Here is a 22355-nt window from a genome sequence, read left to right as displayed (position 1 = left end):
TACAAATGATTGCTATGCAATTTGAATCTGCTGTTGCTGCTGCTAAGTCGCTCCAGTCGTGTCCGCCTCTGTGCGACCCCATAGACAAGACGGCAGCCTGCCAGGCTCCCCCGCCCCTGGGATTCTCCCAGCAAGAACGCTGGAGTGGGTTGCCATTTCCTTCTCCAAACTTTGAATCTGGAGGCAAACAATTGGATCATTCTCATATGAAGAACAATATGAATGCCTGCAAATTCCCGGTGCATTCAACGCTGACAAGTATTTACTGTGTGCCAGGCACTGATCCAAACACGGGGAAATAGAGCAGTAAGGAAAGTGTGTAATTCCCTGTTTTCCTGGAGAATGTAGATAATAAATGAATATTCAACATAATATTATGCAATTATAAGCATTATGAAGGAAATGAGGCAAGATAAGGGATAGGGAATGACGAGGGGATGGGATGCTCTTTTAGATAAGGTGGTCAGTTGACTAAGGAGGTAACAGCAAGATATCTACAGGAAATGAAGTTGCATCAAGTTTACTCAGTAGACATATTTAGATGCCAGGCTATGAGTTTAGTTTCCCTTGTGCATGTGTGTTCAGTCACATCCGGCTCTTTGTGACCCCATGGACTGTAGCCCACCAGGCTCCTCTGTCCATGGGATTTCCCAGGCAAGAATATTGGAGTGGGTTGCCGTGTCCTACTCCAGGGGATCTTTCCAACCCAGGGATCAAACCCAAGTCTCACATCTCCTGCATTATCAGATGGATTCTTTACCACTGTGCCACCTGGGAAGCATGTAGTATTCCTTAGAGACATATATAAATATATATATATGTGTGTGTGTGTATATATATATATATATTCATACATATTTTTGAACCAACAACCCTATCCAAGAAACACAGCTTTTTACAATGAGCAGCATTTGGGATTTCCCTGGCAGTCCAGTGGTTAAGACTCCCAGCTTCCACTGCAGGGGACATGGGTTTGATCCTTCCTCAGGGAAATAAGATCCTACAGTACCACACAGTTCAGTTCAGTCGCTCAGTCGTGTCCAACCTTTTGTGACCCCGTGAGCTGCAGCAGGCCAGGCCTTGCTATCCAACACCAACTCCTGGAGCCCACCCAAATTCATGTCCATTGAGTTGGTGATGACATCCACCCAGCTCATCCTCTGTTATCTCCTTCTCCTCCTGCCCTCAACTTTACCCAGCCTCAGGGTCTTTTCAAATGAGTCAACTCTTCGCATCAGGTGGCCAAAGTATTGGAGTTTCAGCTTCAACATCAGACCTTCCAATGAACACCCAGGACTGATCTCCTTTAGGATGGACTGGTTGGATCTCCTTGCAGTCCAAGGGACGCTCAAGAGTCTTCTCTAACACCACAGTTCAAAAGCATCAACTCTTCGGCGCTCAGCTTTCTTTATAGACCAACTCACACATCCATACATGACCACTGGAAAAACCATAGCCTTGACTAGACAGACCTTTGTCAGCAAAGTAATGTCTCTGCTTTTTAATATGCTGTCTAGGTTGGTCATAACTTTCCTTCCAAGGAGTAAGCATCTTTTAATTTCATGACTGCAGTCACCATCTGCAATGACTTTGGAGCCCCAAAAAATAAAGTCTCTATTTCTACTGTTTCCCCATCTACATGCCACACAGTGGGGCCAAAACAAAAAATACAAAAGGTAACATATTGCTTTCTACAGTTATATATTCATAGAAACTCATTTATGGTTTTGATGCTATTGCTTCTGGTCCCATTTCATTATTAATTTTTTGAAATTTATTTTTGACTGCACTGGGTCTTCATTGCTGCACATAGACTTTCTCTAGTTGTGGCAAGCAGGCTTCTCGTTGCAGAGCATGGGCTGTAAAGCTCGCGGGCTTCAGTAGTTGTGGCACACGGGCTGAGTTGCCCTGCAGCATGTAGAATCTTCCTGGATCAGGAATCAAACCGGTGTGCCCTGCATTGGCAGGCAGATTCTTAACCACTGGACCACCAGGGAAGTCCATTTCATTTCACTTTAACTCAGTAGATCTTTTTTGCCCAGTTGCTATATTCCAGGCTTTATCCTAGGCTCTTGCAGTATGCCAGTGAATAAAACACGAAAAGATTCCTGACTATATGGATATTACATTCTAACAGGGAAAGGCAGACAATAAATATGTAATATTAATAATATAAGTATAATAAATTACATACTTTGATAGAAGGTGATTTGTAATATAGGAGAAAAGTAGACCAGAGACAGAGATATGTAAATACTGAGAGGAAGATAGGTTTCATTAGTAAATAGGCTAGTCAGGGTGGGTCTTGAGATGAGACCAGAGCAAACATCTGAAGAGTTGAGGGAGTTAGCGTAGTGCCTATCAGGGGGAGCAGCTCTCATTGATACATACATACATAACACACACAAGACACACATACATATGCTTTTGCCTTCAAGGAAGTTACTATCTTCAACATGTAATTTTTAGCTTATAAAAATAAGTAGCTATATACAACTACTTAAAAGTGTGCATGTTATCTTTTATTTACTTAAAATATAGCCACTTTTATAAATAGATATGTTGATTTTTTGTGTGACCAGATTATGAGTCACTACCATTTTAAAAAGCACTGAAAAATAACATGATTAAAAATGTACTTAATTTTGAACTTCTCTGGCAGTCCAGTAGTTAAGACTTCTTGTTTCCAAGGCAGGTGATACGGGTTCAATCCCTGGTTGGGGAACTGAGATCCCACATGCTGAGTGACATGGCAAAAAAAAATATGTGCATACTTTTGTTTACTGGCATGTGTAAGCCACACAGCAATTATACTGTATCTTTTATTTTTTTTAAATTGAAGTATCAAGTGTAAGTGTTAGTTGCTCAGTCATGTCTGACTCTTTGTGACCCCATGGAGTATGGCTTGCCAGAGTCTCCTCTTTCTATGGAATTCTCCAGTCAAGAATAGTGGAGTGGGTTGCCATTCCCTTCTCCAGGGGATCTTCCTGACCCAGGGATCAAACCCAGGTCTCCTGCATTGCAGGCAGATTCTTTACCATCTGAGCCACCAGGGAAGTCTAGTTGATGTACAACATTATGTTTGTTTTGGGTGTACAACATAATGATTCAATTTTTAAACACATTACAAAATGGTCAATAAGGTTAGTAATCAACTGTCTTCATATAAAGTTATTACAATACTCTTGACCATATTTCCTATGTTATGTAGTGTATCCCTGTGACTACTTACGTTATGACTGGAAGTTTGTACTTCTTGATGTCCTTTGCATATTTTGTCCAACCTCCCATCTTCCTCTGCTCTGGCAACTACCTCTGTTCTCTGTATCTGTCAATCTGTTCTCATTTTTTAGTTTGTCTCTTCATCTGTTTTCTTTTCTAGATTTCACATATAACTGAGATGATACAGTATCTGTCGGACTTAGCTTAATACTCTGTAGATCCATCTGTGTTGTCACTAATGGCAAGATTTCACTCTTTTTTGTGGCTAATATGCCATTGTGTATACATACCAAATATATTCACCTGTGTATGTATATGTATGTACATATATGTGTACATATATACTTATACATACATATATATGGCTTTCCCAGTGGCTCAGTGGTAAATAATCCACCTGAAATGCAAGAGACAGGGGTTCAATCCCTGGGTCAGAAAGGTCCCCTGAAGGCAGGCATGGCAACCCATTCCAGTATCCTTGCCTAGAGAATCCCATGGACAAAGGAGTCCATGCAGTCCATGGAGTCACAAAGAGTCGGACATGACAGGAGCAACTGAGCACGCACACACACGTGAGTATGCATGCCACATCATCTTCAGCCATTTATCTATCAATGGACACTAAGATTGCTTCTGTATCTTAACTATAATAAATAATGCTGTAATGAACATAGGGGTGCAAATATCTTTTCAAATTACTATTTCTGTTTTCTTTGGGTAAATACCTAGAAGTAGAATTTCTGGGTGGCATGGTAGTTTTGTTTTTAATTTTTTGAAGAACTTCCATGCTGTTTTTACTAGTTGCTACACTACTGTATCCTTTCTCTTTTGTTCAAGGGTAATGATATTCTCAAAGATGTATTAGAAATCCAAGATAATTTAAAATAAATTGGAAAACATGGTAGATTAATTACTTCATGCTATAAATTGAGTGCTTGTAAATTAGCAAGCAAAATGATTTGTCAATATGAGTAGTTAGAAAAATGTACCTTTATGAGTTCTTTCAATAAAATTAGAACAATTTATAGTCTTTTATTTTTGCTTCATTCCATCTGTTTTCCAGTTATCACTTTATTATAAATCTATTTAAAGTCAACCCTCATCAATTTGCCTGTAATATCTGTTGTTCTGCAGAATTAAATAAAATCTTCTAATCTTTGTGTTTTTAATGCATAACTTTTTAAAAAAGTAGCTAGACAATTACAACTAGCCATAGAGAAATAGTAGCTAAATTTCTTTTTTATTTTAAAGTTGCTTTCTGTTTTAATTCTGTAAGAAGAAAATTACGTTTTACCTCCCTGGTTTGTGCTTTTGAATCAGTATTGGATATCAGATGACTTTTTGTTTTTATTATTTATTTATTTTTTGACCAAACTGTGCAGGTTGTGGGGTCTTAGTTCCCTGCCCAGGGATGGGACGCACACCCTCGTCAGTGCAAGTGCAGCGCCCTAACCACTGGACCGTCAAGGAATTCCCAGCAGTCAATTTTTTGGTACAGTCAACTTTTGGTACAGTGTCTTATTGAAAAGGGTGCAAATGTTTTATGAACTTAAACATTTGGTATACTTCTTTTACTAATATGAAATAATATGTTTGATTTGCTAAAATTTCTTAAACTTTTTTCATAAAATCCTTCCTTTCCAGTCCTGTCTATGGTGTTCCTCTCACTCTTCAGAACAGATTTTTCTATACTGCTTATTTTACACTTTATACAAGCTGTCTTGTGTCTGTTTTAGCTTCTAGAAATAGACTATACATTTTCCAAGGACAAAGATTCAGTTCTTATCAGTTAGCATAATGATATTTCAAAAAGTAACTGTTCCACTAAAATTTTTTGTTCAATACAAGTATAACTTATGTAACTCAGAGTTACTATTGTGATATGGTGATTTTTAATCAGAAATGTAATTTGGTTTTCATCCTCATTTTGGCATAGATTTTGTGAAACCCATGGACTTTCTTAAGTGAAGAGAGATAAAAAGGTACAATTCATAACAAGCTCCAGTCAACCACACCTGAGTTGATGTTAACACTGTGACTTTTAGACAGCCTCAAAGAATGGAGGCTTGTTGCCAAGGGTATCACCGACATTACTAAAGGACTGAAGTTTTCAGCTTACCACCCAACCTCTAGGGAGTTGAGGGGCTGGATGTTGAACCAATCACCAGTGACCAATGATTCAATCAATCAGTAGTGCCTGCTAGAATGAAACTTCCATAAAACTTAGAAGACGGGATTTGAAGAGCTTTCTGGTTGGTAAACATATGGAAGTGCTGGGAGCGTGGTACACCGGCGGGGGCATGAAAGCCCCACGCTTCTTCCCCTGTACCTTCCCTGAGTCATGTGTTATTTTATGACAAACCAGTAATCTATTAAATAAACTGTTTTCCTGAGTAGTGTAAATAATTTTAGCAAATTGATCATGAGGAAGGCTTGTGGGAATCCCTAATTTTTAGCCAGTAGGTAACAAACTGGACTTCTGATTGGCCTCTGAAGTAAGGACAGTCTTCTGGGTCTGAACCCTTACGCTGTGGGATCTGATGTTGTGTCCAGGTAGATAGTGGCAGAATTGAATTGAATTGCAGCATATCCAATTGTGTTTGCAGAGAATTGGAGAATTGCTTGGTATGGGAAAAAATTCCACAGATTTGGTCAGGATTGTCAGAAATGACATGCGAGTGAAAAATATATGACATACTGTAGTATACAAAGCTATACCCAAATTGGAGTCTCTGTGAGTTTCAAAGTGTTTTTGTAGTATGCTTCCCTAAGCTAAGGAAGGAGTCCAGTTTTCCAGTATTCCTCATTTCTCTGTGGCAGTTGGAATTCTATTATCAAAAATAATTGTGTACCCAAATTTGTACTTGCCAGCTTTTAGATGTAAAAAGTTGGTCATGAGCAGTGTTAAGGAGAAATAGTTTAGCCCCCAAATGTTTTTGTTTTATATTGACACCAAAATGTTTTTCTTTTATAGCAACACAGCCTGAAGATATAAAAGTTAAGGAAATGGGTGGGCAGAGTTCCATGTTTTCCACCTCTAACCTTCACAGATGTTAAATATAGCAGTGGAAACATTCTTGCCATTAAAATATGAGCAGTATATTTTAAAACCAGTCATGAGAGTCATGCCATCTGATAGACTTAATCTTTGAATAACTAAGGTGACATGGTCCCTGGTTCTACCCAGATATACATGTCCACAACTACTGATGCTAAACTGGATCATGGATAAGAATCAGTTTTGTCTAAGATGTCCTTGTCACTTCCCTGGTAACGATAACCCTATATGCAAAATGGAAAAAGAGACACAGAAATACAGAACAGACTTTTGAACTCTGTGGGAGAATGTGAGGGTGGGATATTTCAAAAGAACAGCATGTATACTATTTATGGTGAAACAGATCACCAGCCCAGGTGGGATGCATGAGACAAGTGCTCGGGCCTGGTGCACTGGGAAGACCCAGAGGAATCGGGTGGAGAGGGAGGTGGGAGGGGGGATCAGGATGGGGAATATGTGTAAATCTATGGCTGATTCATATCAATGTATGACAAAAAAAATAAATAAATAAATAAATAAAAAAGAAAAAGAATCTGCCTGGAATGCAGAAGACTGCCTACAATGCAGGAGACCCTGGTTCGATCCCTGAGTCAGGAAGATCCCCTAATAGAGGAGAAGGAAATGCCAACCTACCCCAGTATTCCTGCCTAGGAGACTTCATGGACAGAGGAGTCTGGCAGGCTTCCGTCTATGCAGTCGCAGAGTCAGACATGACTGAGTGCACACACCGCAGCATGAAGATGTCCTTAGGAAAACAAGTTAATCGTTGATGCCTGCCCTTTACTCACTTTAGATCCTCATCCCTGATGAGCACCTTTTTCCCGAAAAGAGTGCTCCAATTCCAGAGTAGATTGGGGAAAGGGGAAGATAGACTCCAATCTTAGGAAAATTGGGTACTGCACAAGTTATCAAGGCCTAGGAACCCAACCACTTTACTAGAAAGTTGGAGAAAGATTAGCCAGTTAACCTAATGAAGAGAAAAGTGAGGTACGGACATCATGCTTCCTAAGTTTTTCTTGACAAAGGACAACGTTGACCTGTTAGCTCTGGGCAAAGCTGAAGCTTCACACGAACTTCTAAGTTCACATCTGCAGGTTTAGTGAAGAGACTCAACAATCCACACTGACTTCCAGTTCCCCAGATTTTGATTCCTCATTTCTCCTCACCCTCCCTTCCCTCTACCTGTACACATTCTGCATGGAAATTTATGTGTTCTGTATGTGATCTCATACACAAAAAGAAGAGTCAAGGGATCTCTACTTTTAAGGGCTGTCAAGTAGTTAATCTGATAAAAGAGCCAAGCACAGAACCCCATGGCCCTGGACAGAATGCGTGCCCGTGAAGCTGGCCCCCTACATCAGTGGGAGTCATAGAGTGAAAATCCTTGACGTCTGCTGTGACTAGCACAACTGCTGGTCCTGTCTTCTGCGAGAGTCCTTAAGAGTACCTGTGCTTGGGACTTCCCTGGCAGTCCAGTGGTTAGATCTCCACACTTCCACTGCAGGAGTTTCAATCCCTGGTCAGGGAACCGAGATCTCATGTGCCTGGTGGCATGGCAAAAAAAAAAAAAGTACTTGTGCTTTTTAAGATTTTATTTGGAAAATTATTTGATATCAATATTATAAAGAGTTGTCGTTAGCATATTTTCTCATAGTCCAAATTAAAATGTTTAGTTATGTTAAAAATTCAGAAATCAGTATTGGTTAAACCATAGTTTTTGTTATTTTTCTCAATGGTTATAAATTCAGATTTTCTAAGGAGAAAAAAAGTTATTTTTCAGTTCTGATAAAAGTGTGAAAAAATTTTAATAAGCAGTCTTAGGTCTTATTTTCTGTAAGTTGATAACATCAGCTTAAATTACCATACTTTCAGTAGAATATTTTTTGGCCTCATTAATCAAAAGTTATACTTTAGTGAAGGAACTCTAGTATTATGCCAAATAACTGCTTCATTAGCTTGATCATCAATAATCACTAGAAAAATAGCTAGGGGGTGGAAAAACACATTTGTCAGACAAGCTTATGACTTTAGAACTTAAAAAGTTCAGCAATTAAATTGCAATGTACTTAATCAAACTTGCTTAGTTTACATATTCCTATAATGTGGAAAGTGGAATGTGACCAAGAACCTGTCAACCTGTTCTATTACAACAGATGTAGTACCCTTTCTTTCCTTAAAAACTACAACAGTTAAGAAAGTCAAACTGACTTGATTTTTTTTTTAATTTTGGCTTGAAGTTTTAGGATGGCTACCTGATTAGTGGATGATCAATTCTCACTATGACAGTTCTTTGTAAAAGAAAGTAGTGGCTATATAAATACAGAACTTATGTTTCAACCCTTCTAACTTGCTGTGCTGAATTTTACAACTTATTCTTGTCTTTTAGAGATTGGATCACTGAATGAAACCTCTTCTTACACTACCCTCTCTAGCAATCTTTGTGCCAGATGGAGATAAAGCAAACCAAAATCCCTGCCTCATGGAACTGAAACAGTGGAGAGGTTGAGGCAGGCAATAGATGAAAATAACATCAGTAAAATTTTGATATGTTAAATGTGGTTAAGTACTAGGGAGAAAGAAAAAGCCAAGAAGGAATATAAGAAGTAAACAGTAGAGTTAGGGGTAGGAAAGGATTGTAATACTAAACAGGATGAAAGGAAGTCCTCTCGGAAAAGGTGACTACAGAGAAACCTAGAGAAAGAGTGAGTATGAGCCTTTGAATTTTAAATATTGTGGCAAGAGCATTGCAGGCAAGTGCATGGTACTCAGTCACATCCAGCTCTTTGTGACCCCATGGACTGTAGCCTTCCAGGCCCTTCTGTTCATGGAATTTTCCAGGCAAGAATACTGGAGTTGGCATTTCCTACTGCAGAGGATCTTCCTGACCCAAGGATCGAACCCCTATCTCTTGCATCTCCTGTAGCTCCTGCATTGATAGGCAGATTCGTTACCAATGCACCACCTGGGAAGCCCCAGAAGGGAACTGCAAATGCAAAGTCCTGATGTGTTCAAGGTTCAGCAAGAAAAAGTAGAAAGGAGTGAGCAGATGGGGGAACAATAGGAGACAAGGTAGGAGAGTGAGGTGAGGGCGGAGAGCGTCCTATGGAGAAGGGTACAGATTTCAGTCACTTAGGTCATTGTAAACTCTTTTGGTAACTTTTACTCTAAGTGAGCTAACAATCCACTGGAGCAGAGGTGTGACATGGTCTCTTTTATTAAGATCTGACAGAAGTGGGACAGGAAGCAGAAGAAAGACCAGTTAGAATGCAATAGCAATAGTCCGGATGAAAGAAGATGATGGGTTAGACAAGATTCTGAATACAGAATAAAGAGGTCCCGAATATATTTAGTTTGTCATTGATTGAAGTATTTTTTATAATCATTTGTGTTATACATTTCCATGGTAAAATACTGTGATCATTTCCCATTTCTTTAAATATTCTCCTACCACATAATACCTGTGGCTGCAAGGTATAGTTTGGATATAGCATAATTTAGCCATTGTATAGGTAGAATAATGTATTTAACTCTCCTCTGCCTAAGCACTTTCCAATATTTCTCTATTATAAATACCACTAAAATGAACATCTACATCGTTATATCTTTGCTAATATAATTACTACATAATTTAGGAATCTCTACTGATTTTAGGAATGACTGCTTAAATTGTGCTAGAAAGACAGAAACTGGAAAGACAGACATATTACTATAAACCAGCAACCTAGATTGGTATTTTTCCAGACATAACCGTAGAAAGATTGTCTCTATCAGATGCAATTGATCTTAACATTGAAAGAGTTTAAAGGACACCAAAAATATTTGAATATGAAATATTTATAAATTCTTACTCAAGATTGAATTAACAGTATTGTATTTTAGAATTTGTTTTCTATTTCTGATAACCTTAATTATAACTAGGAAGAGATGACCAATTATAAGAACTGTCGCCGTTTTAACATTCTACCTGAACTGTGGCCACAAGGATTTCTGGCACCTGAACATTGACATCCATCTGTTTTTAGGTCACTCTGCCCATTCATGGGGTTTATGCCAGTTTCCAAAAGTCAGGTGTGAATCAAGATAGGCAATGTGTATTTTTAAGATATAAATAATCTACTATTTAATCTCTTTGAATTATGTTTTTAGAAAGAACTTTAGCTACTTACTGATTTGAAATAACTTTCAATTAGGCATGTATAGAAAGCAAAATATAAGTAAAATTTTAACTTTATTAAGTAATAAGTAGAATACTAGACTTCTTTAGCATGAAAAAGTTGAAATTAGAAAAGTTGTTATAACAAATCTGTGAAAAGAGTTTTTTGAATATATTAATATTTGAAGCAAAGAAACTTTACATTTATTTGGTCATGCTTTGTACAAGGTGCTTTTGCATAATTTGTTTATATAACTCATAATCCTGTGAAATAGGGATCATTATCCCTGTTTTGCAGATAAGAAACTGAAAGAAGTGACTTACCTAAGATCACACATAGGAAATACCAAGATCATTTCAAGTAAGTTCTATCTCACTCCTAAACTCATGTTTTCTCAGCTCTACCACACTATGTAAATGGTTGGAATCCAAATAGTAGGGCAGATTTACAAATCTGTGATGTTGATTGAAGATGGTTTTTAGATGTTAAAAAAAAACCCACCAAACAAATTATTGCTTTACTCTTAAAACTCAACTAAATATTCTAAAGTAAGTAGTATAAATTAGCTCTCATTATCAGGAGGGCAAAACCAAAGAGCAATTATTTTTTTACTGTAAGAGAATATGTACTTAGATACAGTATTTAAGAAAAAAAATCTAATGATCTGTTTGCTCAACTGTAGGTCAGTGGTTTTCAAACTTAACAAAAAAATTTTAAAAACTGTTTCTTTTCCCCAAACTAAACTATATAAAACAAATGAAAAGGGTTGAAACAAGGGTGCAAGTGGGAGGTGGTAGCTGCTTGCTTCTTGCCCAGTTTCCTCTCCCCATTTCCTCTTGTAACCTCTAATGGAATACTTGTAAATCCGAGGATGTCACTTAAAGCCCATGTTTGGCTGGAACACTTAGTTAATTGGCTTACTTTCCCAATGTTTAACTGATTTATTTTGGTTATCCACTGATTACAATAAAAATGTAACTCAAAAGTGATGGGAAATTTCCTGCAGCAGTGGCTAAAACCATTTTATTTTAAATAGAATTTTCTTTCTTTCGGTCCAAATCAACGAATTCATCTTTCAAATGTGTTTTGAACATCAACTGAGTGCTAGACACTAAAGCTGGTTTTTACCTTCAGGAAGCTTAGATTCTAGTTGAGAGAGACAGATAACAAAGAAGTTAAAAAAATTATTTTGTGCTATAAAGGAAATATATATTTTTAATAAAGAATTGTTATGGTCTATTAAACTACTTTATTTTTGTCTTATTGGTAAGAGTTATTTGTATTGCCTTGAATGTGTTCCCCAAAAATTCATGTGCACCCAGAACCTCAGATTGTGACTTTCGTGGAAATAGAGTCTTTGAAGATATAATTAGTTAAGATGAAATCATATTGGTTTAGAGTGAGCCTAATTAGTGTCTTTCTGTGAAAAGAGAATGTGGAGGAGACACAGATACACAGGAAATTCATATGAAGGAGGCAAAATTGAAGTGTTTTATCTACAAGCCAAAACCAACATTTGCCAGCAATCACCAGAAGCTAGAAGCAAGGAAGGATTCTTCCTTAGAATCTTGGGAGAGAGCAAGGCCCTGCCAATGCCTTGACATTGGATTCCTAGATTCCAGAACTATGAGAAAGTAAATACCTGTTGTTTTAAGGAACCCGGTATATGTTAGTTATGGCAGCCCTAGGAAACAAAAATACTATTTTAGATAGAGCAGGCAGGAAGTCTTCTGTTAGTAGTTGTAAAACATTCTTTATTTTCTCCTTCACTCCAAATATGTTTCCTTTGCAAAAAAATAATAATAATTATACTTGGTATGAAATATCCCTACTTTTCATATACAGCCTAAGGAACCTGGCAGGGTCACACACCTAGTGAGTGGTAGGTAGCATCTAGATTCAAACTCAGGTGATCCAACTTCAAGAGCCTAAACTCACCAGATCATACTGGCACTAACTTTCAAGTGTCAAGCACCCTGCTTACACTCTGTCCACAGGCTTCAGAGTTGCCCTCCTGTGATAACTCCACTTTAACCAAGTCTTTTATGTGGAATATAGCTTCTCTCTTTTGTCTCATACTTTTCATCTTCCTCTTTAAAATAACAGTAATAGTGATGACAATCATGATTGCTAACTTCATTGAACACTAAGTATGCCAGCTCACTTAATCCAAGCAACAACCCCTTGAGGTAGATACTATTGTCCCAATTTTTTTTTTAATATTTGTAAACCACGGTATAAACATATATAATAAAATGCGTAGTGCTTAAATAGAGAGTTCCATGAATTTTCTGGTGTCTTGTTTCTTTCTGGAGTCCTCAATTTTAGTGACCAGGTCCAACAAAATTGCCAGATTCTCTGTCTTACTTCCCTAAGCTTTTATTAAGTAGTTAATATTGATGATTTAATAAACTATTCTTTCTGAAATATTAGTGCATGAATGCAGTTTGTTAGTTTTTTCCAGATAACTTATTAGTATTGTAACTGGCCTTAACCCTAGAACTATTATGGACATTCTAAGCAGAGTCAGAGAGAATTTTTGGAAGGAGAATAGAGAGAAGATTTTGTTTTTTTCTTAAATCAGAACACATAATTTTTTAATGAGTACACTAATTGTATACTTGTCAGTCTTCTAAAATGTAAATGCTGTATCTATGATTGGAGTTGAAATACTACAGAAGAAATCTTAGATGCATAAAAAGAAAAGTTAATATAGAAAAATAAGCATTGAAGTTTCATCAAAAATTTGAGATTCTGTTCCCTGCTCTGCAATTTATTGCCTCACTTAAATCACTGAATTTTTCTGACTCATCATAAAAACATTTGCATGCCTGACAGGATTGGTGTGAAGATCATATATGATACTTGCCATATATATAAGAAAACTTTACAGTCACATTTCCATAAAGCATAATGGGTATACATAAAATTGAGTATTTGGACCATCTGGTATGTAAGAGGTGATAGGGAAATTGTTTTTGAAGAACTTTTAATTTAATAACCCAAACTGCCAATTGCTTGGTTCAAGTTTGTCAGATCTCTAAATGAGTTTATTTTGGAAAACACAGTGATGTATGGGGGCTTCCCAGATGGCCCTGGTGGTAAAGAACCCACCTGCTAATGCAGGAGACGTAAGAGATGTGGGTTCGATCCCTGGATTGGGGAGATCCCCTGGAGGAGGGCATGGCCATCAACTTCAGTATTCTTGCCTGGAGAATCCCATGGACAGGGGTGCCTGGCAGGCTACATTCCATAAGGTCACAAAGAGTCAGACATGACTGAAGCGACTTATCATGCAGTCACGCATGGATGTGAGGTTGCACCATAAAGAAGGCTGAGCACCAAAGAATTGATGCTTTCAGATTGTAGTGCTAGAGAAGACTCTTGAGAATCCCTTGGACTGCAAGGAGATTCAACCAGTCAATCCTAAAGGAAATCAGTCCTGATTATTCATTGGAAGGACGGATGCTGAAGTACTTTGACTACCTGATGCGAAGAGCCAACTCTTTGGAAAAGACCCTGATACTGGGAAAGGTTGAAGGCGAAAGAAGGGGGCAGCAGAGAAGGAGATGGTTGGATAGCAACACTAACTCAATGGACATGAATTTCTGGGAGATGGTGAAAGACGTGGAAGCCTGGCATACTGTAGTTCACGCGGCTGCACGGAATCGGAATTGACTCGGTAAGTGAACAACAACAACAACTGTTTGCTTTTTTATTTGCTTAGATCTTGTTTTTATATTTTACCTCTCCTTGGTTCTAAATTTCATTGAGTAGCAACACTGTTTTTTACTTTTAACCCTTTCCTTAGAATTTCTTGCACGTTACATAGATTTGTCTAGGGATTCTCCTTGAACAAGAATTATCTAAATGCCATGTTAAAGTGTGAAGGATTTATTAGAAAAATGTGGAAGACTTTTCTCACTGAAAACCACTTACCAAGTATTCTATAACCAGTGAGAGCAAGTTGTGGGGAGGGAGTTGAATAGGAGAGGGTGGGTAGTAATAGCCTGTTCAGCTTTATTTTGGAGTGCCACCTGCTGGTAAATGAAGTCCAGTAGAGTCTGACAAACAAAAATAAGAACTATATTGGAAGATTAGAACAATCAAATTGTTTTATATAAAGTATATCTAATTATTTGAATCACTGTGGAAAATGCTGATTTGATTTAGTAACTGGATAGTTCTGTTATTAAAGAGATTTTTCTCAAAGCTTTTTGTGGGGTAATTTCTTTATTTTAAATTCTGAATTCTAATCAGAAAACTGAAAATATATTTTGAAGGTCCATTATATTAGCTAATTCATCAAATATATAAGTGTTTATGTATTTTGCTAGACATGAGGTGAGGTTGTGAAAGGAGCAGATAGAATCTCCCTGCCTTCTTGGGACTTAGAGTTCAGAGTAAAGAGAAGTAAAATGACAGATTGCTTAAAGAGGATATGAATAAAACAAATAAGGAGCAGAGTGAGAGAGAAAGAGAGAGAGAGAGAGAATAGTAAGTGGCTGAGGGAAACAACTTTGGATGGGACTTTGAGGAAAGGTGTTTCTGATAAGACTTTTAAACACTTGTTCTTTGTTATATTCCCAGCACTGAACACAATGCCTGGTATGTAGTCAATGTTCCATGAACCTTTGTTGAATGAAAGGGTAGATGACTCTGGATGATAACCTTGAACAGATTTGAAACGTCATTAGCTTTTCTTTCTGTTCTGGTCATATATTCATGGGTCAGGTTGGTCTAATAATATAAAAATGTGGTAGAAAGAGAGTGGAGGAAAACTGCTGAAAATGTATGTAGCATACTCTTTTCCCCTTTGAGCTGGGCCAGTTGGTAAAATCCAATCCAGGTTCAAAGATTGATGAGAATGATAACTCAGTTCAAGGCTACTTTCATTTTAGTTTACTGCTGAACTACCAAACAAGCAGTGCTAGGGATACAAGAAGTATTATGTGATATTTTTGGAAATTCTTTAAAAAGAAGTGTGTGTGTATTCTTTCCCTTCTTCCATCTTGCTGCTTGGAATACAGTTGTGGTAACTGGTGCTCCTAAATTGATAATGGGTCAAGAGTTCAAGGGCTGCAGAAATAAACCCATGCATCTATGGTCAATTAATCTATGACAAAGGAGGCAAAATTACGCAGTGTAAGAAAGACAGCCTCTTCAACAAATGGTGCTTGGAAAACTGGACAGCCACATGTAAAAAATGAAACTAGATCATTCTTTAACACCATACTCAAAAATAAGCTCAAAATGTTTTAAAGACCTAAATGTGAGACCGGACTCTATAAAACTCCTAGAGGAAAACATATGTTGAACACTCTCTGATATAAATCATAGCAATATCTTTTTTGACCCATTTTCCAGAATAATGGAAATAAAAACAAAAATAAACAAATGGGGATCTACTTAAACTCAAACGCCTTTGTACAGCAAAGGAAACAACAAGCAAAATGAAAAGACAACCACAGACTAGGAGAAAATATTTGCAAATAACTTGACCAAAAAGGAATTAGTCTCCAAAATCTACAAATAGCTCATGAAGTACAACATAATCAGAACAGTCCAATCAAAAAATGGGCAGAAGACCTAAATAGATATTTCTCCAAAGAAGACATATAGATGGCCAAGGGGCATGTGAAAAGATGTTCAACATCACTGATTATTAGAGAAATGCAAATCAAAACTACAATGAGATGTCACTTCATATCAGTCAGAATGGCTATCATCAAAAAATCCACAAACAATAAATGCTGGAGAGGGCATTTATTTATTTTCTTGGGCTCCAAAATCACCGCAGACGGTGACTGCAGCCATGAAATTAAAAGGCACTTTCTGCTTGGAAGGAAACCTATGACAAACCTCAGTTCAGTTCAGTTCAGTCGCTCAGTCGTGTCCTACTCTTTGTGACCCCATGAACTGCAGCACTCCAAGTTTCCCTGTCCATCATCAACTCCCGGAGTTTACTCAAACTCATGTCCATTAAGTCGGTGATGCCATCCAACTGTCTAATCCTCTGTCATCCCCTTCTCCTCCCGCCTTCAATCTTTCCCAGCATCAGGGTCTTCTCCAATGAGTCAGTTCTTCGCATCAGATGGCCAAAGTATTGGAGTTTCACCTTCAGCATCAGTCCTTCCAATGAATATTCAGGACTGATCTCCTTTAGGATGGACTGGTTGGATCTCCCTGCAGTCCAAGGGACTCTCAAGAATCTCCTCCAACACTACAGTTCAAAAGCATCAATTCTTCGGTACTCAGCTTTCTTTATAGTCGAACTCTCACATCCGTACATGACCACTGGAAAAACCATAGCCTTGACTAGTGGACCTTTGTTGGAAAAGTAATAATGTCTCTGCTTTTTAATATGCTATCTAGATTGGTCATAACTTTTCTTCCAAGGAGTAAGCATCTTTTAATTTCATGGCTGCAGTAAGCATCTGCAGTGATTTTGGAGCCCCCTTAAAATAAAGTCTGTCACTGTTTCCACTGTTTCCCCATCTATTTGCCATGAAGTGATGGGACCATATGCCATGATCTTAGTTTTCTGAATGTTGAGCTTTAAGCCAACTTTTTCACTTTCCTCTTTCACTTTCATCAAGGGGCTCTTTAGTTCTTCTAATGACAAACCTAGACAGCTATTAAAAAGCAGAGATATCACTTTGCTGACAAAGGTCCACATAGTCAAAGCTATGGTTTTTCCAGTAGTCATGTACAAATGTGAGAGAGGGACCATAAAGAAAGCTGAATGCCAAAGAATTGATGCTCTCAAATTGTGGTGCTCGAGAAGCCTGAGAGTCTCTTGGACTGCAAGGAGATCAAACCAGTCAATCCTAAAGGGAATCAATACTGAATATTCATTGGAAGGACTTATGCTGAAGCTCAAATACCTTGGCCACCTGATGCAAAGAGCTAACTCTTTGGAAAAGACCCTGATGCTGGATTATGCAAAATGCTGGGCTGGATGAAGCACAAGCTGGAATCAAGATTGCCAGGAGACAGACAAAGATGCCACAAAAAAAGAAAACTACAGGCCAGTATCACTGATGAACATAGATGCAAAAATCCTTAACAAAATTCTAGCAAACAGAATCCAACAACATATTAAAAAGATCATACATCATGACCAAGTGGGCTTTATCCCAGGGATGCGAGGATTCTTCAGTATTCACAAATCAATCAATGTGATACACCACATTAACAAATTAAAAGATAAAAACCATATGATTATCTCAATAGATGCAGAGAAAGCCTTTGACAAAATTCAACATCCATTTATGATAAAAACCCTCCAAAAAGCAGGCATAGAAGGAACATACCTCAACATAATAAAAGCCATATATGTTAAACCACAGCAAACATTATCCTCAATGGTAAAAAATTGAAAGCATTTCCCCTGAAGTCAGGAAAAAGACAAGGATGCCCACTCTCACCACTGCTATTCAACATAGTTTTGGAAGTTTTGGTCACATCAATCAGCAAAAAAAGAAATAAAAGGAATCCAGATGGGAAAAGAAGAAGTAAAACTCTCACTGTTTGCAGATGACATGCTCATCTACATAGAAAACCCTAAAGACTCCACCAGAAAATTACTAGAGCTAATCAACGAATACAGTAAAGTTCCAGGATATAAAATTAACACAGAGAAATCCCTTGCCTTCCTATACACTAACAATGAGAAAACAGAGAAATTAAGGAACAATTCCATTCACTAATACAGTATATTAACACATATATATGAAATTTAGAAAGATGGTAACGATGACCCTATATGCGAGACAGCAAAAGAGACACAAATTTAAAGAATAGACTGTTGGACTCTGTGGGAGAAGGAGAGGGTGGGATGGTCTGAGAAAATAGCATTGAAACATGTATACTATCATATGTGAAATAGATTGCCAGTCTAGGTTCGATGCATGGGACAGGGTGCTCAGGGCCGGTGCACTGGGATGACCCTGAGGGATGGGATGCGGAGGGAGGTGGGAGGGAAAGTCAGGATGGGGAACACATGTACACCCATGACTGATTCATGTGAATGTATGGCAAAACCCATCACAATGTTGTAAAGTAATTAGCCTCCAATTAAAATTTTAAAAACATAAAAAAGAATATTCCACACACCCCCACCTGCACTATCCTACAGTATGTCAGCTCATAACTAATAATGGATGCTTTTGAACTGTGGTATTGAAGAAGACTCTTAAGAGTCCCTTGGACTGCAAGGAGCTCAAACCAGTCCATCCTAAAGGAAATCAACCCTGAATATTCATTGGAAGGACTGATACTGAAGCTCCAACACTTTGGCCATCTGATGCAAAGAGCTGACTCATTGGAAAAGACCCTCACGCTGGGAAAGATTGAAGGCAGGAGGAGAAGGGGGCAACAGAGGATGGTTGGATGGCATCACTGTCTCAATGGACATGAGTCTGAGCAAACTCCAGGAGATATTGAAGGACAGGGAAGCCTGACATGCTACTGTTCTCGGGGTCACAAAGAGTCAGACACAACTGAGTGACTGAACAACAACAACAATAGTGGACAGATGTGGGAGGATAAATACCTCTGCTCCCTCTTCCCTTGGCCAGGACAACTCAAAGGCATGACCTACACTCTTCCTAAACTCTTCTGTGGAACTGAGCCCAAGTCACTCTCTCTATGACTGCCTAACATCACACCCTGGCACACCCTCTTCATGTCCCAATCCCCTACTCTCCTACAAGTCTCCTTCTGGGAACATTTCCTAATAAAACTGGAATTTTTATCTCAAAAACAGAAGATTGCCAGGAGAAATATCAATAACCTCAGATATGCAGATGTCACCACCCTTATGGCAAAAAGCGAAGAAGAATTAAAGAGCCTCTTGATGAAAGTGAAAGAGGAAAGTGAAAAAGTTGGCTTAAAACTCAACATTCAGAAAACTAAGATCATGGCATCCAGCCCATTACTTCATGGCAAATAGATGGGAAAACAATGGAAATAGTGACAGGTTTTATTTTTAGGGGGCTTCAAAATCACTGCAGATGGTGACTGTAGCCATGAAATTTAAAGGCACTTGCTCCTTGGAAGAAAAGCTGTGATCAACCTAGACAGCATATTAAAAAGCAGAGACATTACTTTTCCAGCAAAGGTCCATCTAGTCAAAGCTATGGTTTTTCCAGTAGTCATGTATAGATGTGAGTTGGACTATAAAGAAAGCTGAGCACCGAAGAATTGGTGCTTTTGAACTGTGGTGTTGGAGAAGACTATCGCGAGTCCCTTGGACTGCAAGGAGCTCCATCCAGTCCATCCTAAAGGAGATCAGTCCTGAATGTTCATTGGAAGGACTGATGCTGAAGCTGAAACTCCAGTCCTTTGGCCACCTGATGTGAAGAACTGACTCAAAAAGACCCTGATGCTGGGCAAGAGTGAAGGTGGGAGGAGAAGCGAATGACAGAGGATGAGATGGTTGGATGGCATCACCGACTCGATGGACATGAGTTTGAGTAAACTCCGAAAGCTGGTGATGGAGAGGGAAGCCAGCATGCTGCACTGTGTGGGGTCGCAAAGAGTCAGACACGACTGAGAGACTGAATTGAACTGATGCTGGGAAAGATTGAAGGTAAAAAGAGAAGGGAGTGGCAGAGAATGAGATGGTTCGATACCATCACCAACTCAATGGACGTGAATTTGAGCAAACTCCAGAAGTAAGTGGAGGACAGAGGAGCCTGTCTCACTGCAGTCCATTGTGTCACAAAGAGTCATACATGACTTAGTGACTGAGTAATCAGGGAGAGATAAAGGAGAGAGAACGTAAAATGTTGATAAAAGAATTGTTCAATATGTATTAATTAAATGGGCTTGTGTTTGGTTATTAAGCTTGAATTTTCTTTTAAGTAGCATTTATTAGTGACCATTTACTCCCATGGTCCTGTCCTGCTTGCTCCTTCATTGAGAGAGACATCAAAGTCCTTTGTAAAATGTACAGTCCTTTACCTAGGCAAAATATGTGTGTTATTTTACCTTCAAATTCCCAAGCGTTGCCTCAATAATTAAAGAAATTAATACCCACCCAATAAAAGGACACAGTGAATGAACCAAACCCACAAAAATTTATATATACTAGTTAACCAGGGCCTTTTGGAAATTGTACCTCTTCTTCCTTGACTGTCACGCATGCTGACAACTATTTATGATGGAATCTAAAGCCAGATCGTTGTGGATGTTTGTGCTAGATGGACCTTTCAGGGACCTTTAAGTCAAGTTGTATTGGAAGCCTCTGTTCAGTCTTCCATAGGACCAGTCCAAAGGAAGGAACTCTTAAACACACACACACACACACACCAACACACAAAGTCAGAGATTCAGAATATGTAGAGATGTGATAATTTTAACTCTCTCATTGTACAGATTAAAAAACTCAAGTCTTGACAACTTGATTGTCTTACCCTGTATTATTACTAATTAATAGCAGAGCCAGGATTAGAACCCAGGTCTCTTAGCTGTAAAACTAATGGACTTCCCACAATATCTAGTTGCCTCATGTCTAGGTGTTAAATACACACTTTCAGAGCCCACAAAAACACCAGACAGAGCAAGGCAAAATGCCAAAAACAAGATCCTGCAAGTCCGACATCAAACACTGGGGAAAAAGGTATAAGTATTAGGTGGAATAGAATCTCAAGCCATTTTGCCTTTTGTAGAAAGTAGATTGCATCAACTGTACTAAGTGATTTTTTTTCCTACTAAAACTGCTAAACAAAAGAGCAGAATATGGCTTGCTACTTATTTGGGACTTGAAACATTTTTTTGATATAATATGATGTGTGTCATTTGAAATTTGGCTTCAATAATTTGTGCAGTAGTTATTAGCCATGGACAAAGAGTAAGAATGAGGCTATTTTGTGACGATGCCTAACTGAGTGCAGAAGGAGTCAGAATAAGGTCATCTTTATTCTACTGGATATTTTACTCCTTATCTAGACACTAGGAAGGCAAAAAGCCTGATAAGAAGGCATATTGGTGACCTAATTTGGGAGGCATTGTCTACGTGAATGAGGAAAGAAAAGTAAAATACATATATACAAGTTTAGACATATATGCCAGGAAAGATACAAGTAGGACTTCATTTCAAAGGAAACCTGACAACAGCTTGGAATGGAATTGTGTTCCAGAAACTCTAAGGATAGGAAAGACATAGAAGATGATAATGACTAAAAAAGAAACAGGGAATTTTAACAGTTTGCAAGATGATAGAACATTGTAATACAGAAGAGAGAAAAATATACCCTAAACAAAGAAGTGCAACTATGAATTTATACACATTTACATAAATTTTTCATCTCAAAACCTATGATTAAAAATATTTATGTTATATTGGAGATAAAAACATTCTTGGTGTGGAAATGGACATGGTATCAAAATAACCAAGTAAAGGGATGAGTTGCACAGAAAAAGGACTGTGAGTACAATGTGAAGGTGTTGGTAACATCCTCACGATCCCATTTAAGTTAAAGACAAGAGTAGAGAGCAAAAAGGAAGTTGCTGTGTCTACCTTATCTTGTGTATTATGCTTTTTTTTCTCTGTTGCTTCATGGAGAAAAAATTAAACAAAATTTTTCTCTTGTCCTTGTCAATTCTAGGTCTAGAAAAGAGTAGCCAGGTGGCTGTTACAGCACATGTCAAGTTGGTGAAGCTGAGGCTCCTGCTATAATCCTAGGAACACTCTTGATATCTCAGCAGACTAGAGCCAGTATTGCTCAATATTCATCATTCTCCCACATTTATAGGGTTAGAATCCTCTCAAAGCTCTTTATCAGAGCATACAACAGTCTGTTCCCCACTATATGAAAGTGTTAGACGTGTCCAACTCTGCAATCCCTTGGACTGTAGCCTTCCAGGCTCCTCTGTCCATGGGATTTCCCAGGCAAGAATGCTGGAGTGGGTAG

At 38.2% G+C, this 22355-nt stretch overlaps 1 protein-coding gene across 10 annotated transcripts in view; it reads left to right on the top strand.

The window, feature by feature from the left end:
- LOC122427586 overlaps nt 1–13908 on the top strand; it is a 33139-nt gene extending 19231 nt beyond the window's left edge. For 4 of the 10 annotated variants that reach the window (XR_006265484.1, XR_006265461.1, XR_006265474.1 and 1 more), the window contains exon 3: nt 4605–6602. Coding sequence is in view for 2 of the 10 variants with exons in the window: in XM_043447160.1 (XP_043303095.1) it covers nt 4605–4747 (143 nt within the window). In the remaining 8 variants the exon portion in view is untranslated. Of the gene's footprint in view, nt 1–3596; nt 3630–4604; nt 6603–13866 lie in introns of those variants that run through there. The other 6 variants (XR_006265468.1, XR_006265465.1, XR_006265466.1 and 3 more) reach the window with 5 other exon arrangements.
- Nucleotides 13909–22355: the final 8447 nt, after the last annotated feature.

Source organism: Cervus canadensis, chromosome 25 (genome assembly GCF_019320065.1).
Source record: "Cervus canadensis isolate Bull #8, Minnesota chromosome 25, ASM1932006v1, whole genome shotgun sequence".
In the NCBI taxonomy this organism is placed as follows: domain Eukaryota; kingdom Metazoa; phylum Chordata; class Mammalia; order Artiodactyla; family Cervidae; genus Cervus; species Cervus canadensis.
Note: the sequence above shows the minus strand (reverse complement) of the source record. Positions and strands in the feature narration are given on the sequence as shown.